Here is a 22,265-nt window from a genome sequence, read left to right as displayed (position 1 = left end):
GTACCAGGGTTGGTATTAGTGTGGTATGTCCTGTGGTGGTTGGTAAGAATCATCTTGAGGTTAGGTGGTTGTCTATAGGAGACTATGGGTCTGTCTCCCAGAGCCTCTTGGAGTATGGTATCCTGTTCCAGTATAGGCTGTAATTTATTGATAATGTGTTGGACAGGTTTAAGTTGGGGGTTGAAGGTGATGACAAGTGGTGTTCTATTGTTGGTTTTCTTGGGTCTGTCTTGAAGTAGATGGTTTCTAGGTATTCGTCTGGGTCTTTCAATTTGCTTTTTTATTTCTCTGGATGGGTAGTTGAGGTTTATAAATGCTTGGTAGAGATCCTGAAGCTTCTGGTCTCTGTCAGTGGGATTAGAGCAGATGCGGTTGTATCGAAGGGCTTGGCTATAGACGATGGATCGTGTGGTGTGTTCTGGATGGGAGCTGGAAGCATGTAGGTAACTGTATGAGTCGGTGGGTTTTCTGTAGAGAGTGGTGTCTAATTTTCCATTGTTGATTTGTACTGTGGTGTCCAGGAAGTGGATCTCTCGTGTAGAATGGTCCAGGCTGAGGTTGATGGTGGGGTGTAGGTTGTTGAAATCTCTGTGGAATATCTCCAGTGTTTCTTGGACATGCGTCCAGATCATAAAGATGTCATCGATGTACCGTAGGTAGAGAAGGGGTGAAAGGGGACTGGAGTTGAGGAAACGTTGTTCTAGGTCAGCCATAAAGATGTTAGCGTACTGTGGGGCCATGCGTGTACCCATGGCTGTGCCGCTGATCTGGAGGTATAAGTTGTTCTCAAACTGGAAATAATTGTGGGTGAGAACAAAGTTACATAGGTCTGCTATCAGGTTGGCAGTTGTGTCCTCTGGGATAGTGTTTCTAATTGCTTGTAATCCGTCTTCATGTGGGATGTTGGTATATAGAGCTTCTACATCCATGGTGGCAAGGATGGTGTTATTGGGGAGGTTATCGATGTTTTGTAGTTTCCTTAGGAAGTCAGTAGTGTCTCGGAGATAGCTGGGGGTGTTGGTTGCGAAGGGTTTGAGAAGAGAGTCTACATAGCTGGATAGACCAGTAGTGAGCGTGCCAATACCAGAGATGATGGGTTTATGGATCTTGGGAACTTTGGGGCTTTTGTTTTCTATTTGTCTTCCTTCCTGAATCCCCTCAGGGTGCAAGAAATACTTATCTTTTTTGATTATACAAGTGATGTGTTTAATATACAATGTTCTGTCATATTTTGTGCAGGCAGATAAAAAAATGTAGTGTGCACAAAGTAGTCAGTATAGAAATATAAACCAGATACATTCTTTGGGACTGGTGCAGTTAGGTATGGCTAGATGAATACTGCAGATGTATGTTCAAGTGGTGTATGTGTGCCTTTGTTCTCCATTAGTGGGGAATCTGCCGGAGAGTATTACTCCATGGATATTTTGGGCTCTGTGTTCTACAAGCATTGTCATGGAACTGCTCACGAGCCTTTACAAATAAAGGGTGCCGGTCTTTTGCTGGAGTGTATTGGTTTTGGTTGGCATGTCCTTCATGTGATTGTTGGCTTTAAAGAATGTCCTGAGAGGATGTCGTTGCCTCCTCTAAGTGGTGGCCATAGTGTAACCCAGACACATAGTGTGGTTCACTGACCAATGAAGTGGCACTTAGACCAATTACAGCAACAGATAAGAGCAAGAGACCTATACAGCCTCGGCTGAGAGCCAGCTGGCTTTTAGCTCAAAAACAGTAGAGGCTCCTACACTAAGCTCCAGAGGTCCCAGGTTCAAATCCACATGGTGGTGGTTACAGTAGTGACTCGCATCTTTGAATTGTTCACCTCCGGTCTTATCCTGTGTACAATCTGTGGTGGGTTTCTCTTCTCACCGCTGGGGTCTTATCTTGTGTACAATCTGTGGTGGGTTTTTTCTTCTCACCGCTGGACAGTATTGCCCCCTGGATGTTCTAGGTCTAGGGATTAGCTCAGTCAGGCTGACGTTCCTTCTAAAGGCCACACCCCCTCAGTTTCTCCTCTGCAGCCCATTTTGATATTGCCCTTGCCCCACACTAAAAGCAGGTCCTGTTCTGACATGATCACTTACGTGGTGAGGCTCTCTGGGCCCTCGCCTCACTTCTTTGCCTCCTGGTAAGATGCCTTGCTTACTTTCAAATAGGGGCACTCCCTCTTCGAGTGTCCACTGCTCCCACAGCTAGAGCACCTGCAAGGTTGGGCTTCTAGGTCCGCAGCACGGCCCTTACTGGCCCTTCCTGGCCCTTACAATGACTCCTGCTTCTTTCCTGCAGAATTCTGTGCAGCTGCTGCTTTTGCTTTGGGACCTGCACTATGCAGTCTTGTAAATATACTTGGACTTCCCACAATCTCTTCTGCTTCTCTAATATGTGTCCCCACATAGCATGGACCAGCCCCTGTTGCTTCTCGGCTCCCCATCTGTGGAAGCAGCAGCTTTAGTTTTAAGGGACAACTTTCCTCAGCAAAGGAAGTCTGTACCACGGGCATTTGCATTCCTGCCCTCTTTACGGGGATCTTTATGATGGCCCATTGCAGCAGAGTTCACCTACGTTACAGTGTCTCTGTCCCTCGTTTTGCAAGTCCTGTCAAGCACAGTCTTTTGCTACTCATCACTTTTATCAGAGGTAACTATTCTGCCTGAGTTCTCCATTGAGTGTGAGAGTTTGCCCTGCTTACTGCTGGACAGTGCCACCTCCTGGCAGTTCTGGTGATTAACTTGATGAGACCAATGTTCCTTCCAGAGGTTACATCCTATTGGTATAGATCTGCATGGATACAAATCTGTGGATGTGGATATAAATCGGTATCTGCAAAAGGAACTGCAGCGATGAAAGCAGCAGCATGTTGGTCTGCACCTCCCAGGAGCTAGCACCCAGCCCACACAGCTCCAGAGGTGTGGCTCAACGTGCTGCTGCTTTCACTGTGCAGTTCCCAGTAGAGCCCTGCAAACCTGAAGATAATGACTATAATTGTGGATTTTAAATTTTGTATCTGTGCAGAGCTTTACCCAGCATTTTCTTCTCTGCAGTCCCTCTCCTGCTCCAGGAACCTCAGCATCCTCTCTGTGACTTCAGCTTCGTGGCCAGGTCACTATTGTGGCTTCCCCTTTGGTGGGAGTGGAGTATCAAGGTTCTTGCAGTTCAGTGGTTTCAGGCAGTCTTCTGTTTCACTGCTTTACAATATTACTCCTGCAGTGGCTGCTGAGAGAATCCGGGCCAACCTTCTACTCCAAAGTCTGGCTGAGGGATACACAGCATCCAAGATTTGTTTCCTGCACCTTGCTTTCTTTCCCTGCACTGCTTCTACTTCTCCTGGTCTTTCCACTCTTCTGAGTTTGCTGGTCTTTTCATTCTCTCTCCCAAAGAGTAGCTTGAGGCAACTCCTCTCTGCAGCCCTCAAACACTTCTTCCAGGAAGTGACTATAGACTTCTTCCAGTTTCCTGCCTCTTGCACAAGCCACACCTGTCCCACATAGGTGAGATTCTCATTATTTATTATTTATTTATTTAACATATTTTTACCCCACTTCTCTATTTAAAATATTCAAGGAGGCTTACAAAAATTTTAAAACACAATATAATTATTATATATACAAATTAAAATGCAAGACTCCAAGGCGGGGCATTAAACCAGCTAAGACACCTTGAGAGGTGGGACACACACACACATACACAAACTCCAACACCAATAAAAGCACAAGTAAAAAGTGTGGCTTTAGCCTGGCCCTAAAACAGTGCCAGGGTTGGCACCAGGCGAATATCCTGGGGGAGAGAAGTCCATAGCCTAGGGGCAAAGGCTAAGAAGGCCCTGCTTCGTGTAGATGTCAACCATATCTCCATAAGTTCAGGAACACGGAGCAGAGTGCCCCCAGCTAACCTCAGTCCCCAGGCAGGTTCATATGGGAGAAGATGGTCCTTCAAATACCCCTGCCTCAACCCATTTAGGGCTTTATACATTATAACCAGGACCTTGAACTGTGCCTGGAAACATACCAGAAGCCAGTGCAGCTGCCGGAGCACCGGCAAATTGTGCTCCGTTTAATGAGCGTTAGTTAAAACTCAAGCGGCTGCATTCTGGGCCAGTTGAAGTTTCTGAAGCCGTTTCAAAGGCAGCTCCACATAGAACACATTGCTGTAGTACAGTATGATTGTGATAAAAGCATGAATCACCATTGCCAGGTCATTCTTATTCAGGAAGGGTTGCAGCTGGCAGATCAGCCAAAGCCCAAAAGCACTCCTGGCTACCAAGGAAATCTGGTTCTCAAATGTTAAAAAAGGGCCAGGAGGACTGCCAAGCTGCTTACCTGTTCTTTCAGGGGAGTGTTACCCCCATTCAGAACAGGTAACACATCACATTCCCAGACAGATGGCTTCCTGATCCATAGGACCTCGGTCTTATCTGGATTCAGCTTATTTGACCTCATCCAGTCCATCATTGCCTCCAGATACTGGTTCAGATCAGTCGCCACCACACTTCCAATATCTTCTTACAACCTCTCCCAGCAGTTTCACGTAGATGTTAAACAGCATAGGGGACAAGATGAAACCTTGCAGAACCCTTTAGCACAGTCGCTATGGGGCTGAGCAGCAGCCCCTTAGCTCCACCTTCTGAAAGTGTCCTGACAGGTAAGACTGGAACTACCACAAAGCAGTGTCTCCAATACCCAACTGTGCCAGGCACTCCAGAAGGATACCATGGTTGATGGTATCGAAAGCTGCCGAGAGGTCCAAGAGAATCAACATGGATGCACTCCCTCTGTCTACCTCCCAGAGTAGGTCATATACCAGGGTGACCAAGGCAGTTTGTGTTTCAAAACCAGGCCTGAAGCCAGACTGAAATCATTCTTTTCTTCCAAGAAAGTTTGGAGTTGCAATGCCACTGCCCACTCGAGTACCTTGCCCAAGAAGGAAATATTAGCAACTGTGCGATAGTTAATTCAAATTGCATGGGTCCAGGAAAAACTTCTTAAGGAATGGTTTTATCACTGCCTCTTTCAAGGAGGCAGGAACCATACCAGATCTAAAAGAAGCATTAATAATCCCCTGGACCCAACCAGTCATCCATTCCCAGCTTGATTTAATAACGCACAAAGGGTAGGGGTTGAGCAAGCATGTGGTCAGTCACATTCCTCCAAGCACCTTGTCCGCATCCTCAGTCTGCAGAAACTGAAACTGATCTAAAGAAAAACAACTAGACGGTGCACTCAACATATCGTCATTAGTTGCCACCAGCCAAAAATTCCTTTCTCTGCAGCCTAATCAGCTGATTGGACCCATCTAGCCTAACTCAGCTCTTGCAGGGCCAGAGTTAGTAACACTCCCCATCATATAGCCCTTTCCACTTTTTACTCAAACATGCTCAACTTCCACTATTACTGCCCTGGATTATACCTACACTTCGCCAAAGAAGTGGTGACACTTCGCCAAAGAATCAATGCACACAAAACAGACATAAGACTCTCTCACAGAGAGAAAGCTGTTGCTTGCCATTTCAGCCAGACTGACCATTCCCTCAATGACCTTAAAACAGACTTCAACAAGAAGCTTCAGAATTGTCATTCATGCTTAAATTTCACACTTTATGTATGGGTTTAAACAAAGACTCTAATTAACTCACCCATTACAAAGATAGCTTCCCCTATCATCACCCCTATGTCATTACCTCACAGACACTAACCTTCCCCTCCTCACCCCCACTCTGTTCTAAAATTTGGTTTGTCAATTTCACATGTGTTCATTTATTTGATTGTATCACTTTGGTATATATGGTTGTGCCGTTTTTCCTCCACATATTGATCTGAGGAAGTGGGTCTGGCCCACGAAAGCTCATCACTTACTAAACCATCTTGTTAGTCTTTAAAGTGCTCCATAGTTCTGTCTTTTGTTTCAGCTAGCCCAGACTAACATTGCTGCATCTCTATCACAAAGAGTCAGGAAACACTTAAAGACTGATGAAACATCTAGATGGTATCATGAGATTCTTCAAAGTAGATAGTGCAAATAGTTACAAGAGGCTGTTAAGAACCATTAGCATCTCCATTGTTTGGTTGGTTGTTTAAGTCATTAAAAGATGGAAGATAGTGTGCCAGCCATCCTCTATCCTGGTTCACATCATTAGCATAAGAATTGAACTTGTGAATGAAGTTAAGTTCCCATCCTTCTCTGTGTATTTGGCTTGTGTTATTTAACATTATCTACAGTTTTATGGAAATTAATACTTAAAAGAAAATCACAAAGAAGTGAAAAAAGAAAAAATATATATCGGGCACTCAAGTTTAGGGTTGCCAGGTGTCCGATTTCTACTAGACAGTCTGGTATTTGCTCCTTCTGTCCGGTAGAAAATTCAGAAAATACAGGACACGTGCAATGTCCGGTATTTTCTGAATTCCTGGCTGAGCACCGGGCAGAAGCCTGGTGGGGGCAGGGGAGCAACTGTGAGACTGGGGCCGCGATTGGTGCTGGGAGCCCTGTGGTCGCATGCAAAAGCCAGGCGGGGCGGGGCAGGGACCGGGACTCCCAGCCACTCCCCCCGCCTGACTTCTGCACACGACCAGAGGCTCCCAGCACCAATCACGGCCCCGCCTCCCAGCTGGGAGCCTCTGGCTGTGTGCAGAAGCTGGGCGGGGGGAGTGGCTCCCAGCCCCGCCCCCGCCCAGCTTCTGCTCGCAACTAAAGGGAGTGCCTGCCGGGGCGCGGCCCGAAGGACTCCAGCTGCAGCCAGTGGCTGCACTCCTCCCCGCCAGGTCTGCTTCGCTCCCCAATTCCTCCAGGCCCCCCCTTCTCCCATCCAGCCCCACGCCCATCCACCAGCTCTGCTTCCCAGCTCCCCCCTTCCTCCCGGCCAGCCCCACGGCCCCCGGACACTTCCCCCCACCCAGCTCTTCTTCCCGCCCCCCCCCCCACCCACCCCCCCCCCGCCCACGATCACGTGTGTCTGTTTTTTTGGCAGGGTCTACCTGGCAACCCTAGGCAGGAAAAGAGTTAAAACCAATGCACATACTGCTTATTTGACCCATATCAGTGCCTCTTTGCATTTCTCAACTCCCTGTGCATCTAGGTTGGTTCTGTTCTGGCCCCAGCACAGGCAGGCCAGTGCAAAGCCTGAGTCAGGGTGTTTCTGGAAAAGATACTAGCTGACATTGCGAAGACTGTGTGGTAGCTCTGCACTATGTTCAGTGACAAACTGTTTATGCAGCCTTCAGATTATCACTTCCTCATTTCTAGCTGTACTTGCCACTGCATAGATAGATAGATAGATTTGAGCTGTTTCAGCCTCTGTTCTTTCACTGATTCACTTCAGACTTTATAGACCTATTCCTGTATTCCTTACTCAGGCTGTACTTCCATTCAATTCAATAGTAGTTATGGGGGGGGGGGGAAACAGACTTAGGGCTTCAGGTTTTGAATCTTACACTCCTGTTTCTTTCTTAAAAAAAACTCAGAAGCATTATGGATGACATAAACTATGTTGCTACGATATCCAGTCATCATGGCTAAGGGTTTGATGACATATCTGTCTTTCAAGTAGTACTCTCTAGAGGGTGCCATATGTTAACTTTCTTCAGTCCCTCATTTAACTGTTTACTGGATGATATGTCATCTTAGGATATGCAATGTCCTAGGTATACAGCATCCTAAATATTTCTTAGGGTAAGTAGGTTGGAAATTACATGATTTCATGTTATTCAGCATCTTATTAATTGTCTAGTTAATAAATTCTTAGATGATTGTAATTTGATTATAGGGTAATAAATATTAATTGGAAGAAAACTTAATGCAGCATAAACACAATATAAATTTCAATAAAGTGAATTATGTTTTGCACAGAGACCATCTCAGCAACTTAATGAAGTAAACAGATGTTATCTGGATTTTGCCAAGGAATATATAGTGAAGATCAGTGTATTTAGAGTAGAGCTAGTTAACATATAAGCTTGACTAGTGATGCATTATTAGGGGCAAATTAAATTGCTAGCAAAAGTAACATAATAAAATCAGAAGGAGTGCACGATTCTCACAGTGTTGTGTGCAATCAGCATGCACCTCATACGCATGAGCCCAGAACCCCAGTCTCCCTAAATCACTGCTGGAGCCATGGGCAGCACGCTCCAGAGGACTTTAAGGGCAGGAGAGGGTAGTATTCCACTATTCTTTGTTTGACGTGTCCAAGAATGAAGAGAGATTTTTTCACTTTGAGGAGATTGTCCTGTTTTTGTTTGTTTGTTTTGTTTTTTGGTAATTGGGTACCTCAAAACTCTTAAAATGCCATCCTGGAGACAAGGGCCTTTGACAAATGTGAGGAAAATTGCTTTTGCCAGGAGGAACAAACTGTCCAAGAATAAAGGATGAAGAGACCTGTCCGTACCTTTGTTTTCACAGGGGTGCACGGATGGTAGTGATATATCTAGGATACTGGGCAAAGAGCATTGTAATTCTAAAAGCATTACTGGAAGATGCTCAGAGATTACAGTGATGAGAATGATGTAAAAACATTAGAATAGGAAGAACTAAACACTTGTTTTTGTCATGACAGAAGAATACATACTTTTTAACAATGAGGGTTCTTATAATATAATTACATATCAATTTGGATTCCAGATTTGTTGAACAAGACAATTTCCTGTGCATACATCTGCATAGTAGCCAAAGAATTGAGATATTCACATCTAGTATTTTTTATTAAAGCTGTCTCAGACTACCGTTGACCCGTTTCTTCATAGTGAATTGGAGTGGGGTTTTTTGTCTGAGATTTATGTGAAATGGACTTTGATTTTTTTTTACAGATTTGCTCAATATTCAACACACATTCTATGATTCAGTCTTTTGACTGTCTGAAACCCATTATTTGTGATTTTTACTTTGAATACATGTCCTTTATACCAGATTGTTTCATTTTTACTCATGTGGTAGTATTCTATTCTCCTCCACAAGCCCCATTGAAAACAAACAGCAAAATCCAGACACTTGTGCAACCCAATACTCACAATTTTTCAGCATTCCTTAGCTACTCCAATCAGAGGTTTTAGAAATTAAAGATCAGTGTTTTATTTTCAGAAACATTTTCTTAATTGGATAATTTCCTATCAAGGTGAATTCATCCTGTTTTCTCCTGCCTCGCCCAAATACACCCTCAGTCTAGGATTTGGAGGTGCTGCAGGTAGGTTAGTACACTTGTTAGGGTATTAGTTTAAGACTTGAAAGATTTGGGTTTGATTCCTGGTTTCCCCCCGATGTGCTCTGTGCTTTAGTCCCTTATTTGTACAATGGTAATCATAGTATGGTACTTCCTTAATGCATAGGGTTGTAGTGCGGATAAATGAATTAAAGATTGTGAGGCGCTCAAATACTGTGGCAATGGGAATCATATCAGTACCTAGATAATGCCTTCATCCCCCAATGGCTTCTGTTGCAGCTAGAGATGGAATAGCATTTGCTGCCTCTCCACACCGCCTGGGGTGAGAGAGCCATTAGATTGTCATAAACCTTGGTATAGGCATAGGCATAGGAACTAGGGGTATGGAGGATGCAGCAGCAAGCCCAGGCTCTTAGTCTAGTCCCTGGGGGTCTATGCTGCTGGCCCCACACTCTGGGTTCTTGGCTGCCACCCTGCATGCTGGAAGCTCTACTGCCAATCCCATGTACTGTGGTCCTGGTTAGAGCCCCTGACGTGTGGGGCAGTAGCTCAGAGTCCCAGATGCTGGCCCCGCATGCTGGGGCTTTGCTCTGGGTCTCAGCAACGGGTGGGGATGGACAGGTACTAGGGAATGTTCTCACGCCACTGGATTTATTGCTTTATCAAAAATACGTTAATAACTTTAATTGTATTGTTTGGATGATGACTGATCATTTTAGTTATCGGGATGATATTTAGTTACCTAACATGTGCTGGGGTGATTAAGTAGTCAATGTTAGTGAAGTGCTTTATAGATGAGATGTTCCATGTAATTGGCTGAATATTATTTATTTTTAACTCAGAAGTACTAGTGGGTATTTTGGACAATTACTAGAATTACCATTATTACTATCCTGTATGACAGTGCAAACAGAGGGTTTGTCTGAAGTATTTCAGCTTCTCTTTTTATAGTCCTACCTCACTTTCCTGGTTGTCTTGCTGCATGGGAGTGGCTGATTGCAACAAGCATATGTAAAGTTTAAAACTTTGTTCTTCTTCACTCCTGCCCTTAGGTGTGAAGCAGTTTGTAATGCTGCCTTTTGGGAAGGACACATATGGCAATACTATCAACTTTGCTTTCTGTTCTGTGAGACTGTGTTGTGAACTTAAGAACTCTGATTGGTGTTCTGACAGCATCTTACAGCTAGTCTCTTCTTATACCCTGTTGAAGGAGATTAATGAACTTCAGTTCGAAGCAGCCAACACAAATGCTTCACCGTCTATTGTATACAAAGCAAGTAGCTAAGTGTATAAATCCACATCCTGTGGATCTTAACTGCATGTATTCTTATCAACGATCTTTTGGTATTAGCTTACTATTTCATGCCTCACCCTACTGTAAACCTCACTTCATTGTCATTTCCTTCCTCAAGGCGCATGATCTTTTTACTGTGAAGGTATTGTCTGAATTTAGGCATTGACTATACTTACTGGAGATGGGTCAAATACTGCCGTCTTGATTTGGACAGAAGTCAACACGAGTTTGGCTAGAGCCTATGCAACTGAATGGGAAGCGTGGTCTCTAAGAAGTTCATCATATGGGCTGTGTCTAGACTGGCAAATTTTCTGCAAAAGCAGACGCTTTTGCAGAAAAACTTGCCAGCTGTCTACACTGGCCGCTTGAATTTCCTCAAGAACACGGACTTCCTACTGTCTGAAATCAGTGCTTCTTGCGGAAATACTATGCTGCTCCCATTTGCGCAAAAGGGCCAGTATAGACAGCTCAGATTTGTTTTGCGCAAAAAAGCCCCGATCGTGAAAATGGCGATCAAGGCTTTTTTGTGCAAAAGCGCGTCTAGATTGGCACGGACGCTTTTCCGCAAAAAGTGCTTTTGCGGAAAAGCGTCCGTGCCAATCTAGACGCTCTTTTCCGCAAATGCTTTTAACGGAAAACTTTTCCGTTAAAAGCATTTGCAGAAAATCATGCCAGTCTAGAAGTAGCCATTGTGTGTAAATTTGCCCAGTTGTCAAATTACTGAGAACCGGATACATATTGTATCCGAATCATGAATAAACAAAGTAAGAGGAATAGATATATACGTCACTGAAGACTTAAAGTTGATTGCACTTCATATTGTCTGATATTGTGGAGAAGACATACATCTATATTTAGAAGTGAGCAAATCATTGTCAGTTAAATTCTGTATTATCATCTTAAAATTCTTGTAGTTTGAGCCTGAAAAAATATGAACCCAGGATGCCCTCTGGAGCATCTGCTATTGGCTACTGTCAGCAGACAGAATACTGGGCTAGATGGATCTTTGGTATGACCCAGTATGGCCGTTCTTATGTACTTAACTTCGGGGCCATCCTTTATTTCTGCTATTAAGAGTGCTTGTCTAGGACATGAAATAATTTCAAAGTGAGCAATATTTCCACAAAGGCCAATGCAAACATGAATGATGAGGGGTGTGCACACAGAGAAGACAGGGAGTTCCCATATGAAAACTATTCCACAAGTGTAGTTCTCAGAAATGACAATGTTGACAGTAAGAAGGTGGATGATAAAGACATTCTGAGTAAGTTGTATAAGCTGACCTAGTGAAGTGTCACAGTAAAGAATCTGAAAAAATCTTGGTTTGGTCAGAGAAAGACAAAAGAGGTCACCCATTTATGGTAAAAACACACCCGAAGTCTCAAATGGTACAATTTTAATCCAAATAGCCTTTATTTTATTAAAACTATTAAAAACAATGCAATAAAGTATGTAATTAGTCATTGAGAACTGCTTACAGCCACTTTCCAGGACCATGGTAGCCTGGAGGTACTGTGACCCCTTCTCTCCAGTTGGTTTTGGTGGCCTGATCATGACGTTGGCAGGATTTGACAGTGCTCTGTGTTTGTCAGTATCAGGTCTTTGATACAATGCAGGAATACAGGTGTCTTTTAACTCTGCTTGCCTATCTCAGACTCAGTAAGAGCAGCAGTTCTGAACAATTGCCTCTTAAATGAGCAATGATACCTTCACACTGAGCAGAAACTTAATCATCAGATGTCCCCATTGATTTCAGCTTATGTAGCAAAGCAGTAGTCACCATAGGATAATGCCATATGCTGCACCACTGATCATGATAGAAGTTTTGCTATTGCCTTTAACAAGATGAGATAACTCTGTTAATAGATGTAATATACATTTAAAAGATACTTAAAGGATTGTCTTATTTTGATGGCTGTGGTGTATTTGTGTGCACAGTAATTGTGGTACTGGATTTGAGGATTCCTTTCCTTGGGTCAGTCATGCTTTAGCAAAATTTCCTTGAAACAAAGTCATTTTGCTTGAATCCAGTTTCAAGGCATTCGGCTTAGTGAGTTCTGTCTTTTGAGATGACATTGTTATTTTTTCATTGCTTAAAAGTGGAGAACAAAAGGTTGAGTTTCTACACTCATACCGCATATGGAATAATACTGTCCTTCACAAGTAAGCCTACTGAAGTCATGGGACCTCTTGTAGAAGATGGGCCTGATGCAAAGTTGAAATAAATGGAGGTCTTTGATTTCATTGGGCTCTATATGAAGCTCTGAGGTACTAGTCAGTGTGAGTATGGGTCTCAGAATTGAACTCTGCGTTATCATGGAAACTAAACTTCATAAAAATCCCTTTCAGCCCTCACAACTGAATAGTGAATGAGCAAAAGAAATTACCATCCAAGAGCACAAGAGAGCTATTAGCAGCCCCAAAGGAGTACTACAAACACCATAACAGCCAGTACAAAAGCCGTGCAGGAAATAAACCAGACCCAGATTGGTGCTGTTGCAATTAGAGTTAGTCTCACACTTGCCAAGTGTCATGTCCAAGATTGGAGCAAAACGGGGATTGGTAAAAAGATAAACAATACCACCGAAAACAGATGAGATTACTGCTTTAGTACAGAAATTACACAGCTGTGCCACTGGGCTGTTGTAATCACATTAGAAAAGTTAAACTAATAAACCTATAGAATAGTGATAGAAATGTAGCGTAATAAACCTATGGATGACATGGTGTCCCCTCTTTAGTGTGGACATTTACATATGAAGATACTGTTTTCTATGTAAGACTGAGCATCTGTGCCCAATGAGAGAGCTGGAAGTAAAAGAGCTGGGATTGTTTTATGTTAGGACTGAGGTGCATTGACAAAGCAGCGAGTTGTGGAGAGCCTGCCAGTGTTATTAGCTTTTTTCCATAAGCACTCAAAATGCTTTATTCCAAAGAGGTAGAGACAAGAAATACTGGCAACGAGTTCAATGCTTTTAAAGAACACATTTCACTTCTCTGGAAAATGCTTTAATTAAAACTATGCTGTCTTTTGACAGATTACTGGGCAATGAAAGAGCCTAATCAAACCCAGCCCAAAATGGTCCCATGGAACAGTGTGGATGCTATTCCCATTTTATGTTTAAAGAAACAGTGTTTCCAAAGATCATATGAACAGAAAACTATGGGCCTGCTCCTGGCCCCATGCAAATCACTGGCAAAACTCTCATTGCCTTCAATAGGCCCAGCTCCCCTTTTATGTAATATGATTGTATTTTTGATACATATTAGTTTAAGGGAAAGCTGCTGCATTGGAAATCCTATTTGGAAATTCCTAGTTCTCATTTTAAGAGAAATCCATTTTCTGCTAGATATTTTTAGTACTAACTTCCTCTGAAGTACTATTACCTTACACTATATACCATTAGACATTGATATGTTTCCAAATTGATCATATGATTTCTAAGCATGGCTTTTACTGCTTTCTGAAAGGCTTGTCTGGCAGGAATCAGAAGGCAAGTTGTTAACTGCTGACAGCCTACAGCTTCTTTTCTTTGCCAGACTTCTTATTGATAAAATATTGAAACGTTTTACAGCTGACCTCCTAACAAAGGTAACTGCTTTCACTTCATCGTAAGACTTCATTAGCAAAGATCCTTCTTCACACAAGCCGCCTATGTAAATGTAAAAATGTATTAGTCTGCAGAACAACTGCATGTGTGGGAACACACAACAACTATATTATTGAGAGGCATTTCAGGGCTGAACACTGACGTTTCTCATTGAGACACTGATATTTTAACATGAACTGAGTGAAACAGTCCATATTTTTGCATGTATTATTTCTTCTTATGTTTTCCAACTCAAGGAAGCTCACTATGTTCAGAAAATGACTAAATGTAAAAATTGCAGCTCAGCTCTTTTAGAGAGCCACAACCAGTTTATTTTCTCGGGAAAAACACCCTAAATGTAATATTTCAGAAATCTGTCTGTCTGACTGTCAGTGCTAAGTTTACTGATTTGTTGCCATTACTTATTTTCCTCCATGTTACTGTTGCCAGGCATTTAAACTGACCCTGTCAATTTTTAAGAAACAGCTGGTTTATTTGAACTGGGAATTTTAATGCTTTCAGTTCCATTAAATTGGAATCAGAGGAGGATTATTGTAAAAGACAGGAAGCAAATGTTCTGACATGAATTCAGAATCACACAGAGAGAAAAATATCTTAATGCTACATGCATGTGTTTAGTTTCAGTGGATCAGATCAAATCTTTCCTATATCTGCATCCAAGCTATTTGGCTGTGATCAGATGATCAGAATTCAAGGAAGCGATTGGAGAGCTAGCTGGCTGCAGCTGCATTGTAGGCTGTTTTCAGGGACAAGGAGCCACTGTTTTTCAAACATAGCATAAACATAGAAGTTATTTTGTAGGCTTCAGGATGCAGATATGGGTTGTGCTGCCAGCATTGTTTTGCTTCAAGCCTTTCGTTCTGTGGTACAGAGGAACTGTCCACATATTTGTAGACGACGACAAGAGGAATTATCACATGAAATTCTGCCACTGGATAGTGATGAGGAAATGAGCAGACCCAGAACCCTCACCATAATGGTACAGTATACTTTTAGCAAACAAACACTACTGACAGGATTATTATTACAGATGTTATGTGATTTATTGACTTTAACTATGCAGATGGAGGGAAAGAGCATTTGATACAGGGTTTTCAACTGTGTACTAGCTTTCTGGTAGATTTGCTGTCTTTGTTATTAAACATCTAAAAATTGACTCTCCTGTGTAGCTGGAACTGTGAAGTCCACATACACTGTGCATAAAGCAACACTGTTATTTAACTTGCCTCTGTGTTTTGTGTTAATAGATATATTGTGAGCATTAGGACCATAATGTTGTTTAACACATCTTATTTCACACGCTGAATTCCAAAGAACCAGCTCAGAAATTGTGCACTAAGTGTGTTCACCATAGGAAACTTTTGCCTCAATCAAGATGCAGAAAGAATGTATAGCAAGGTGTATGCAAATTACTTTCCCATAGGTCCTTGCAACAACCTGTTTGTATGATGAAAATTCTTTACTAATTTATTAGTTCCAAACTCTGAGCTATGCTTCAATGAAAAAGTAATATTTCTTAACTGGCTAATGAGTTTCTGAGTTCTGTCTCTCCTTATTTTGAAAGATTACCAGCCTTTAAATGAGTGCTGTTTGCTTTCTGAATTAAACATACTTATTTTTAACTCATGTTGTGATTGAAATAAAACAAACACTCCAGGTCATTTATTAGGATACTGTTTGATCAACCAAAGTGTGACAGAGCATTTCCTTGTTTAAAGCATTGTTTGAGATAAAGAATGATATGAACTATTTCATTGCTACAGTGCCCCACTGGATATAGACAGTTAACTGTTTCAGAATTTTGAAGGGGTTGGATCTAAGGGATGAGTTATAAACACTTTTCATTCTTTGTATTACAATTATTTGATACCATATTACTATTATTTAGTAATTTATGCTACAAAACCACTGCAGTCATTATTATAGACTGTGTAAATTAGAGACATGATGTACATTATTTGAATGATACAAAGAGATTTCTCATGCATATTATAAAGAAGTCCAGACTATGTACACTGACACTTTATTCTTATCATTATGCACGTTGATTTGTATATAAGTGGACATTGGGAGCAATAGGTAATTTATACTTCTTGTGAGCTGAACAGAGCATGAGAAATACTGTGGTGCAGTCATGGTAACTATGGTAAGACACATCGGGTCAGACCCTAGTAATGCCAGTTTACACCAGCTGAATATCTGGCTCAGTATTTGTGGTGCTGATAACTAATTATGTGAAGAAAGGGATTCATTTCATTATTGTAACTCTGATAGCTTAAATCTATTGTTTTAAACTCTAGTGTCCACATAATGCAGTTTATTTCTTCAATTAAATGTTAACCTCCCACAGAGAAATTTAAAAATAATTGTCTCTCTGACACTGATAATTACTAGGATTGCATGTGCAGTGACAAAGTACTTAATGAAAGTGCAGTGTTTGAAAGTACAGACCACCCCATGAAATCTGCTATCTTGCTTACAGTAAAAGCCTAGAGTTTTGTTTCAGTTCAGATTGGTATTAATGTTCAATGCATTTTGGTACCCTAGTCCCAGTCCCAAATTACCTATCATCTGGGCTGCATCAGCCCTCACTGGGGCTACGTCTAGACTGCATCCCTCTGTCAACAGAGGGATGCAAATCAAGCACATTGAAATTGCTAATGAAGCAGGGATTTAAATATCCCACACCTCATTAGCATAAGCATATCCGCCGCTTTTTTTCAAAACAGAGTTTTTCCGAAAAAAATGGCAGTCTAGATGCGGATCTGTCAAAAATAAAGCCTTTTTCGACAGATCCTGTAAACCTCATTTTTTGAGGAATACAGGATCTGTCAAAAAAGACGTTATTTTCAACAGATCCATGTCTAGACTGCCATTTTTTTAAAAAAAAACTCCATTTAAAAAAAAAAAGCGGTGGCCATGTTTATGCTAATGAGGCACGGGATATTTAAATCCCTGCTTTATTAGCAATTTCGATGCACCTGATCTACATCTCTCTGCTGACAGAGAGGTGTAGTCTAGACACATCCTGGGAGAGGGGGCTAAGAAAGAGGATCTCGCTGCAAAGAACTCCTTGCAGTGTTCCTCTCAGATCATATTGTTGAGGAGGGGATTTACTCCACATGGAATGACCTTTGGGGCCTACCTGAGGGATTCTGAGGAATCCATAGAAGGTCAGAGCCAATGAGGGGGCTCCCTGTAAACTTTGTGCCATTAGCAGCCTGTGTCTGTTTGTGCGTCTGTGCTTCCAGGGATCCCTTCTGGTTTCAAATAGATTTCTCCGTTCCCAAAGAGACCCTGCAAAACTGGTTATTTAGACTTAACCTCTCACAGACTAAATCACTGAGTGTGTGTTCCTTAGGCCCCACATTCTCCCGATGTGAGGCCACTGATTTTTAATCAACAACCCACTCAGTCTTCTCTCCCTCTGTGTAGATCTGTGTCTCACAGAAATCCCTCATAAGGTGAGATGGCTTATGGTTGATCCCCACTTTCCTGTAGGAGGGGGAGACTTGGCGATGCAAATCCTAACTCTCCATTTGGGCTGGTTTAGAGTTAGACTAGATTGAGAGTGTGCATAATGATAAGGTAAAGCTACTGAGCAGTAACAGGCTATGTCTGGCAATAATCTTTCCCTTGTGCACATTTTTCTTTTCCCCCAGATCTGAATGGTTATTGCATTCTACCATTAAAAGCAGTTAGTTACTATTAAAGTTAAACAGAATTGCACCTGAAATAAATTGCTCTCAAGCTTTGCAGTTAGATTCTGTAATGATATGGAGCACCAGTAACTTCAAAAGAAAGAGCTGCTTTAGAACTCTTAGAGACATGGCAGCAATAGACAGTGCTGTTTTCAGTGGATTTCAGAAGTTTGTTGAAAGGGCAGCATGAAAAACAAGGAGGACGGAAAGCTGCTTAATCCTAGCAAAATGCATGTATGAGCCTAACAAACCCTGGCTTGGTCTGTGGTAGATCAGTGAAGTTTATGTATGGATAATGTTCTACAGACTATTACCTGGCCATGCAAAAGAGCACTTGTATTGAACTAACGCTAGAGACATTACAGTGATTTCACGTTGTCACATTTGAAAGCATTAACAGATTTGGATGCCCATAAAATGCAGAACAAGGCCCTAAAAATGCACCATACACCAAAAATAATTACATTTTGTAGTCCAATCCTTAGCTGTTATAATCTAATCTTTCAGTGGAGCTGTCAGCTGAGGATCTGGCCCTGTGTTCCCAAACTCTTAGGTCACCTTTCAGGTGAGAGCGAGTCCCATTTAATCTTTGTGCTCATTGCATTGGAAATAAGCTATAGGATAAAAATGTGTTTCAGTAGTAAGACAGGCAGAAAAGATCGTATTTTTCAAGTATTTCTACATGGAATAGCTGTGCTAAGCATCCCTCTTGCTTCAGACCTTATGGAATTGTTTTCTTAATCCTATTTATTACGTGAACCAGAAGTGAAATCTGTAAGTCACATTATCTAACAAGTTATTGCTGAGCTCTGGTCTAAACTAGGGAGTTATTATGAAATAATAAGCAGAGTGTTCACACTACCATGGGCTGGTTATTTCGAAATCTGTATTCCTGCTTTCCTCGGGGAATAATGCTTTTTTTGAAATTGTTATTTCAAAATAGCGCTAGTGTGGATGATCCGATGCTGCTAATTCAAAATAATTGGCCTCCAGAGGCCTTCTCTAGTGGAGCTTCAAACTACAGGCAGCAGAAGAAGGGCTTGTGCCATGTGGCCAGCTTTGCCAGCCCCGTGCCATACAGCAGCATCCCACGGAGCCACGAACAACCCCCCAATGCTCCCTCAGAGCCTCCAATGGCTGCCAGCACTGCGGCTGCTCCCTGGGCTGTCACCGGCCAGGGATGCAGAAGAGCTTCAGCCTGGACCGGTACAGAGATCCCGGGCCTCATTGAGGTCTGGGGTGAGGAGACCTGTCTTGAGGATCACCACACCAGAAAAAGGAATGCAGACGTGTACGGCCAGGTCCACGTGAAGATGAAGGAGCTCTGGCAGGCCTACCACAGGCCCGCTTTGCTCCCTGGCCTCTCCTCAGTGCGGCACAACACATGTGCCACTACCTCGAGCTGCTGGATACCATCCTGAGAGGGGGGCTGGTCAGCTCCCCTCCCCATCTCGTCATCATGGAGTCTGTCCAGGATACACCCGGCATCAGCCTCTATGAGAGCTGTCTTATGGAGGTGGAAGAGGAGACCAGCCAGGAAACCATGCCCACTGGCCAGGACCTACTCCTCACCCTAGAGCCAATCTCCCCTTCCAGCATGCCTCCTAGGCCTTGGATGATCCTGGGGAAGGCACTTTGGGTGAGTTCTATAACTTTCCCTGTCTGCATGCGGGGGCAGGGCTGCAAGGGTCTGTGTGCTCCTCGCTTGGCCTACTCAGCCTGGGGGTGCCACACAATAGCCTGTACACATGGGTGCACATGGAGTGCCAGTCCAGAGCTCTCAGCTCCATGATGCTCTTACACAGGAACCTCTTGGTCCTTCTCATAAGATTCTTGAAGATGCCTGTCTTACTCCATTCTCCCACAACAAGCCACCACTAAGGAGTCTGGGGTCATGGAACCACACAGCAGTGCTTCACATGGCACAGGGTCATGCCCACACTCAGTTAGCATCCACTCTCAGAAAAGTGTGGTGATGCAGAGAAGATTGATCCCCTGAATGGGAACCTGCTGGGGGGAGGAAGAGGTGGGAAACCCAGTAGCACTGTCTCCAGCAAGTAGCATCTGCCGCTCACACACTCCTCCCCCTACACCTGCTCCCTCATCCAGAGGGCAGGGATAGGAGTTCCCTCTCTGCAGGACACTGCCAGTCGCAGACCTGGCAGGTGTAGGACACGGTAGGAAGCCAAACCGCTCCATCCCGCAGGCTCCTGGCCTGGCCAGCAACTTCCCATGCCTGCTTGTCTCTGGGCCGTGGGTGTTGTGATGCTCCCCTGGGATGTCCGTGCCCCTCCAGGAAAGTGCCTGCTGTCTAGGCAACGTATGGTGTGTTCGAAGCACATCATCATAGTCTGAACCGAGACCTTCGATGTCGGCTCAGAGATTAGGGCTAGGCTTTATACAGTCTCCTGGGATGACTGCCTTTGTCACTTTTCTTCACAGCTGGGCCAGCTGCGAGCTTGGTACATCCCTCACCATGTGCATGACTCCACGGGATCTGCAAGTGAAAGAGAACCCGTGAGGACCTGATATAGGAGCAGATGGCCTGCCTGCAGTTTTTTGTCCAGGGGACTTGAGGAGGAGCTCCAGGAGTGAACCACTGATCAGGAGCAGAGGAAGGCCGCCTGGAACCAGCTGTCAAGCCAGCATGAGGCCATGTGCTCCTCCCTCACCTTGGGGATAGAGTGCAGGGACTTGTACATGGAGCGGGCCACCAGCCACCTCCCTGCCCCATGGCTTCCCCTCCTAGCCCCTCAGGCTTCTGGGACCCCAGAACATGTGGCAGTGAGACCTCTTGGACTGCTGAAGCCTCTTGAACAATCAGAGGCAGACACCAGTCCCAGCCCCATCCCTGATCCCCCTTCTCTCCCTTCCCCCATTCCAGGTTCTTGCCCTAGTCCTTCCATCCCCCAATAAACAGTCCTGGTTTTTTTTCAAAAACATGTGTTTAGTATTTAATCTGCAGGGTAGTGAGGAAGGTGGGTTGGGAAGACAGGGGAAGGGAGGGGTGGGGGAAGAAAGGCACACAGAGGGAATGCAGGGACCCCTTGTGGAGAGGAATGGGGGAGAGTCTCACAGCTGGCCTTGGATGAAACTCTCCCTCAAGGCCCCCCTGATGAGCACAGCCCCTTGATGTGCTCTCCTGATGGCACTGGAGTCCAGCTGCTCGTAAGCCCTCGCCAGCCATTTAGCCTCTGACCCCCACCCTGGCAGAAAAGCCTCCTCCTTGCTCTCACACAGGTGGTGGAGCACACAGCAGGCTGCTACCATAAAGGGAATGTTGCATTTGCTGAGGTCTGGAACCTTCCTTTTAAATGGACAACCACACATTCCAACACCATGCAGCACCTGCTTAGCCTTGCTTTGAAGTGCTCCTAGGTGGGGTCCAGGTTGTCTGTCACAGGCCGGAGGAGGAAGAGATAGGCTGCATCGCCTAGGATGCAGATGGGTATGTCCAGCTCCCCGACTCTGATGGTGTGGTTGGAGAAAAAAGTGCTGGCGTGCATCTTTTGGAACAGGCAGGAGTTCTGGAAGATGTGGTCATCGTCCACCTTCCCCAACCATCTGGCGTGGATGTTGGTGAGGTGTCCCTTGTGATCCACAAGCGCCTGCAGCAGTTTATACCTCTTTCTGTTCATATTGCCTTTGGCATGGTGGTCGGGGGCCAGGATGGCAATGAGGGCGCCGTCTATGGCCCCTCGGCATTTGGGGAAGCCCATGGCGGCAAAACCACCCACAGTGGTGTCCAGGTTATCCAGTGTGCCAACCCTTTGTAGCAGCACATGGTTGATGGCTTTGGCTACCTCCAGGAGCGCAGCCCCGACTGTGGATTTCTCCACACCGAACAGCTCACACCGGTGTGGCGAGCTTCCACAGGACGATGGTGACGCACTTCTGCCTGGGGATGGTGGCTCTCAGTCAGGTGTCCTGTCACCTGAGGGCAGGGGCGAGCCACTCGTAGAGCTCCAAGAAGGTATCCTTCCATATGCAGAACTTCTGCACCAGTGCTGGTCGTCCCACAGTTGCCGGACAATGCGGACCTACCACTCCGAACTAGACTCCCACTGCCAGAAGCAGTGTTCCATGGTGTCCAAGGGATTGTGGAGCATCTGCAGGAGCAGGAGCACCAGGACTTGTGTGATGAAGGCCTACTGTCCATGCTGGTCCTTGTCCTTCTGGAGCAGCATGTGGGTAGTTTGGAAGTACTGTTCCATGAGGCACAGCACGAAGCCCTTGAGCTGAGCACTGCTTTGCAGCAGCTCTGGCTTTATGCTTTGAGTGCTGTAGCATCTGCAAGGGCAACCAAAGCACACTCTGTCTCTTTTGTGTCCCGTGAGGGGGGATGCAGTGGAGGAGTGGCGGGTGAGACACGACTGTAGAGAGAGTCCCTGAAAGCACGCGTTGCAACTTGCCTGACCAAGCAGCCACAGGTGTCCACTCTCCTGGCACCCTACCCAGAGTGCTTCTGGGGGTCCTAAATCCGAGGCAGACTCCAATCAATGTGGATGCGCTTTTTC

General features: G+C 44.3%; 1 protein-coding gene across 11 annotated transcripts in view; it reads left to right on the top strand.

Annotated features, from left to right (window-relative positions):
* DOCK10 (dedicator of cytokinesis 10) overlaps positions 1-22,265 on the top strand; it is a 259,393-nt gene that overhangs the window by 33,812 nt on the left and 203,316 nt on the right. For 4 of the 11 annotated variants that reach the window (XM_075937571.1, XM_075937578.1, XM_075937568.1 and 1 more), the window contains exon 1: positions 12,358-15,026. The exons of 4 other annotated variants lie outside the window; for them this stretch is intronic. In XM_075937571.1, coding sequence (XP_075793686.1) covers positions 14,865-15,026 — 162 coding nt within the window. In that variant the 5' untranslated portion in view covers positions 12,358-14,864. Of the gene's footprint in view, positions 1-12,357; positions 15,027-22,265 lie in introns of those variants that run through there. 3 more of the 11 variants (XM_075937569.1, XM_075937570.1, XM_075937579.1) reach the window with 3 other exon arrangements.

The sequence above is a fragment of the Pelodiscus sinensis genome, chromosome 10, assembly GCF_049634645.1.
Source record: "Pelodiscus sinensis isolate JC-2024 chromosome 10, ASM4963464v1, whole genome shotgun sequence".
Classification (NCBI taxonomy): Eukaryota; Metazoa; Chordata; order Testudines; family Trionychidae; genus Pelodiscus; species Pelodiscus sinensis.
The sequence above is the reverse complement of the archived record's forward strand: the minus strand, read 5'-3'. Positions and strand labels throughout refer to the sequence as shown.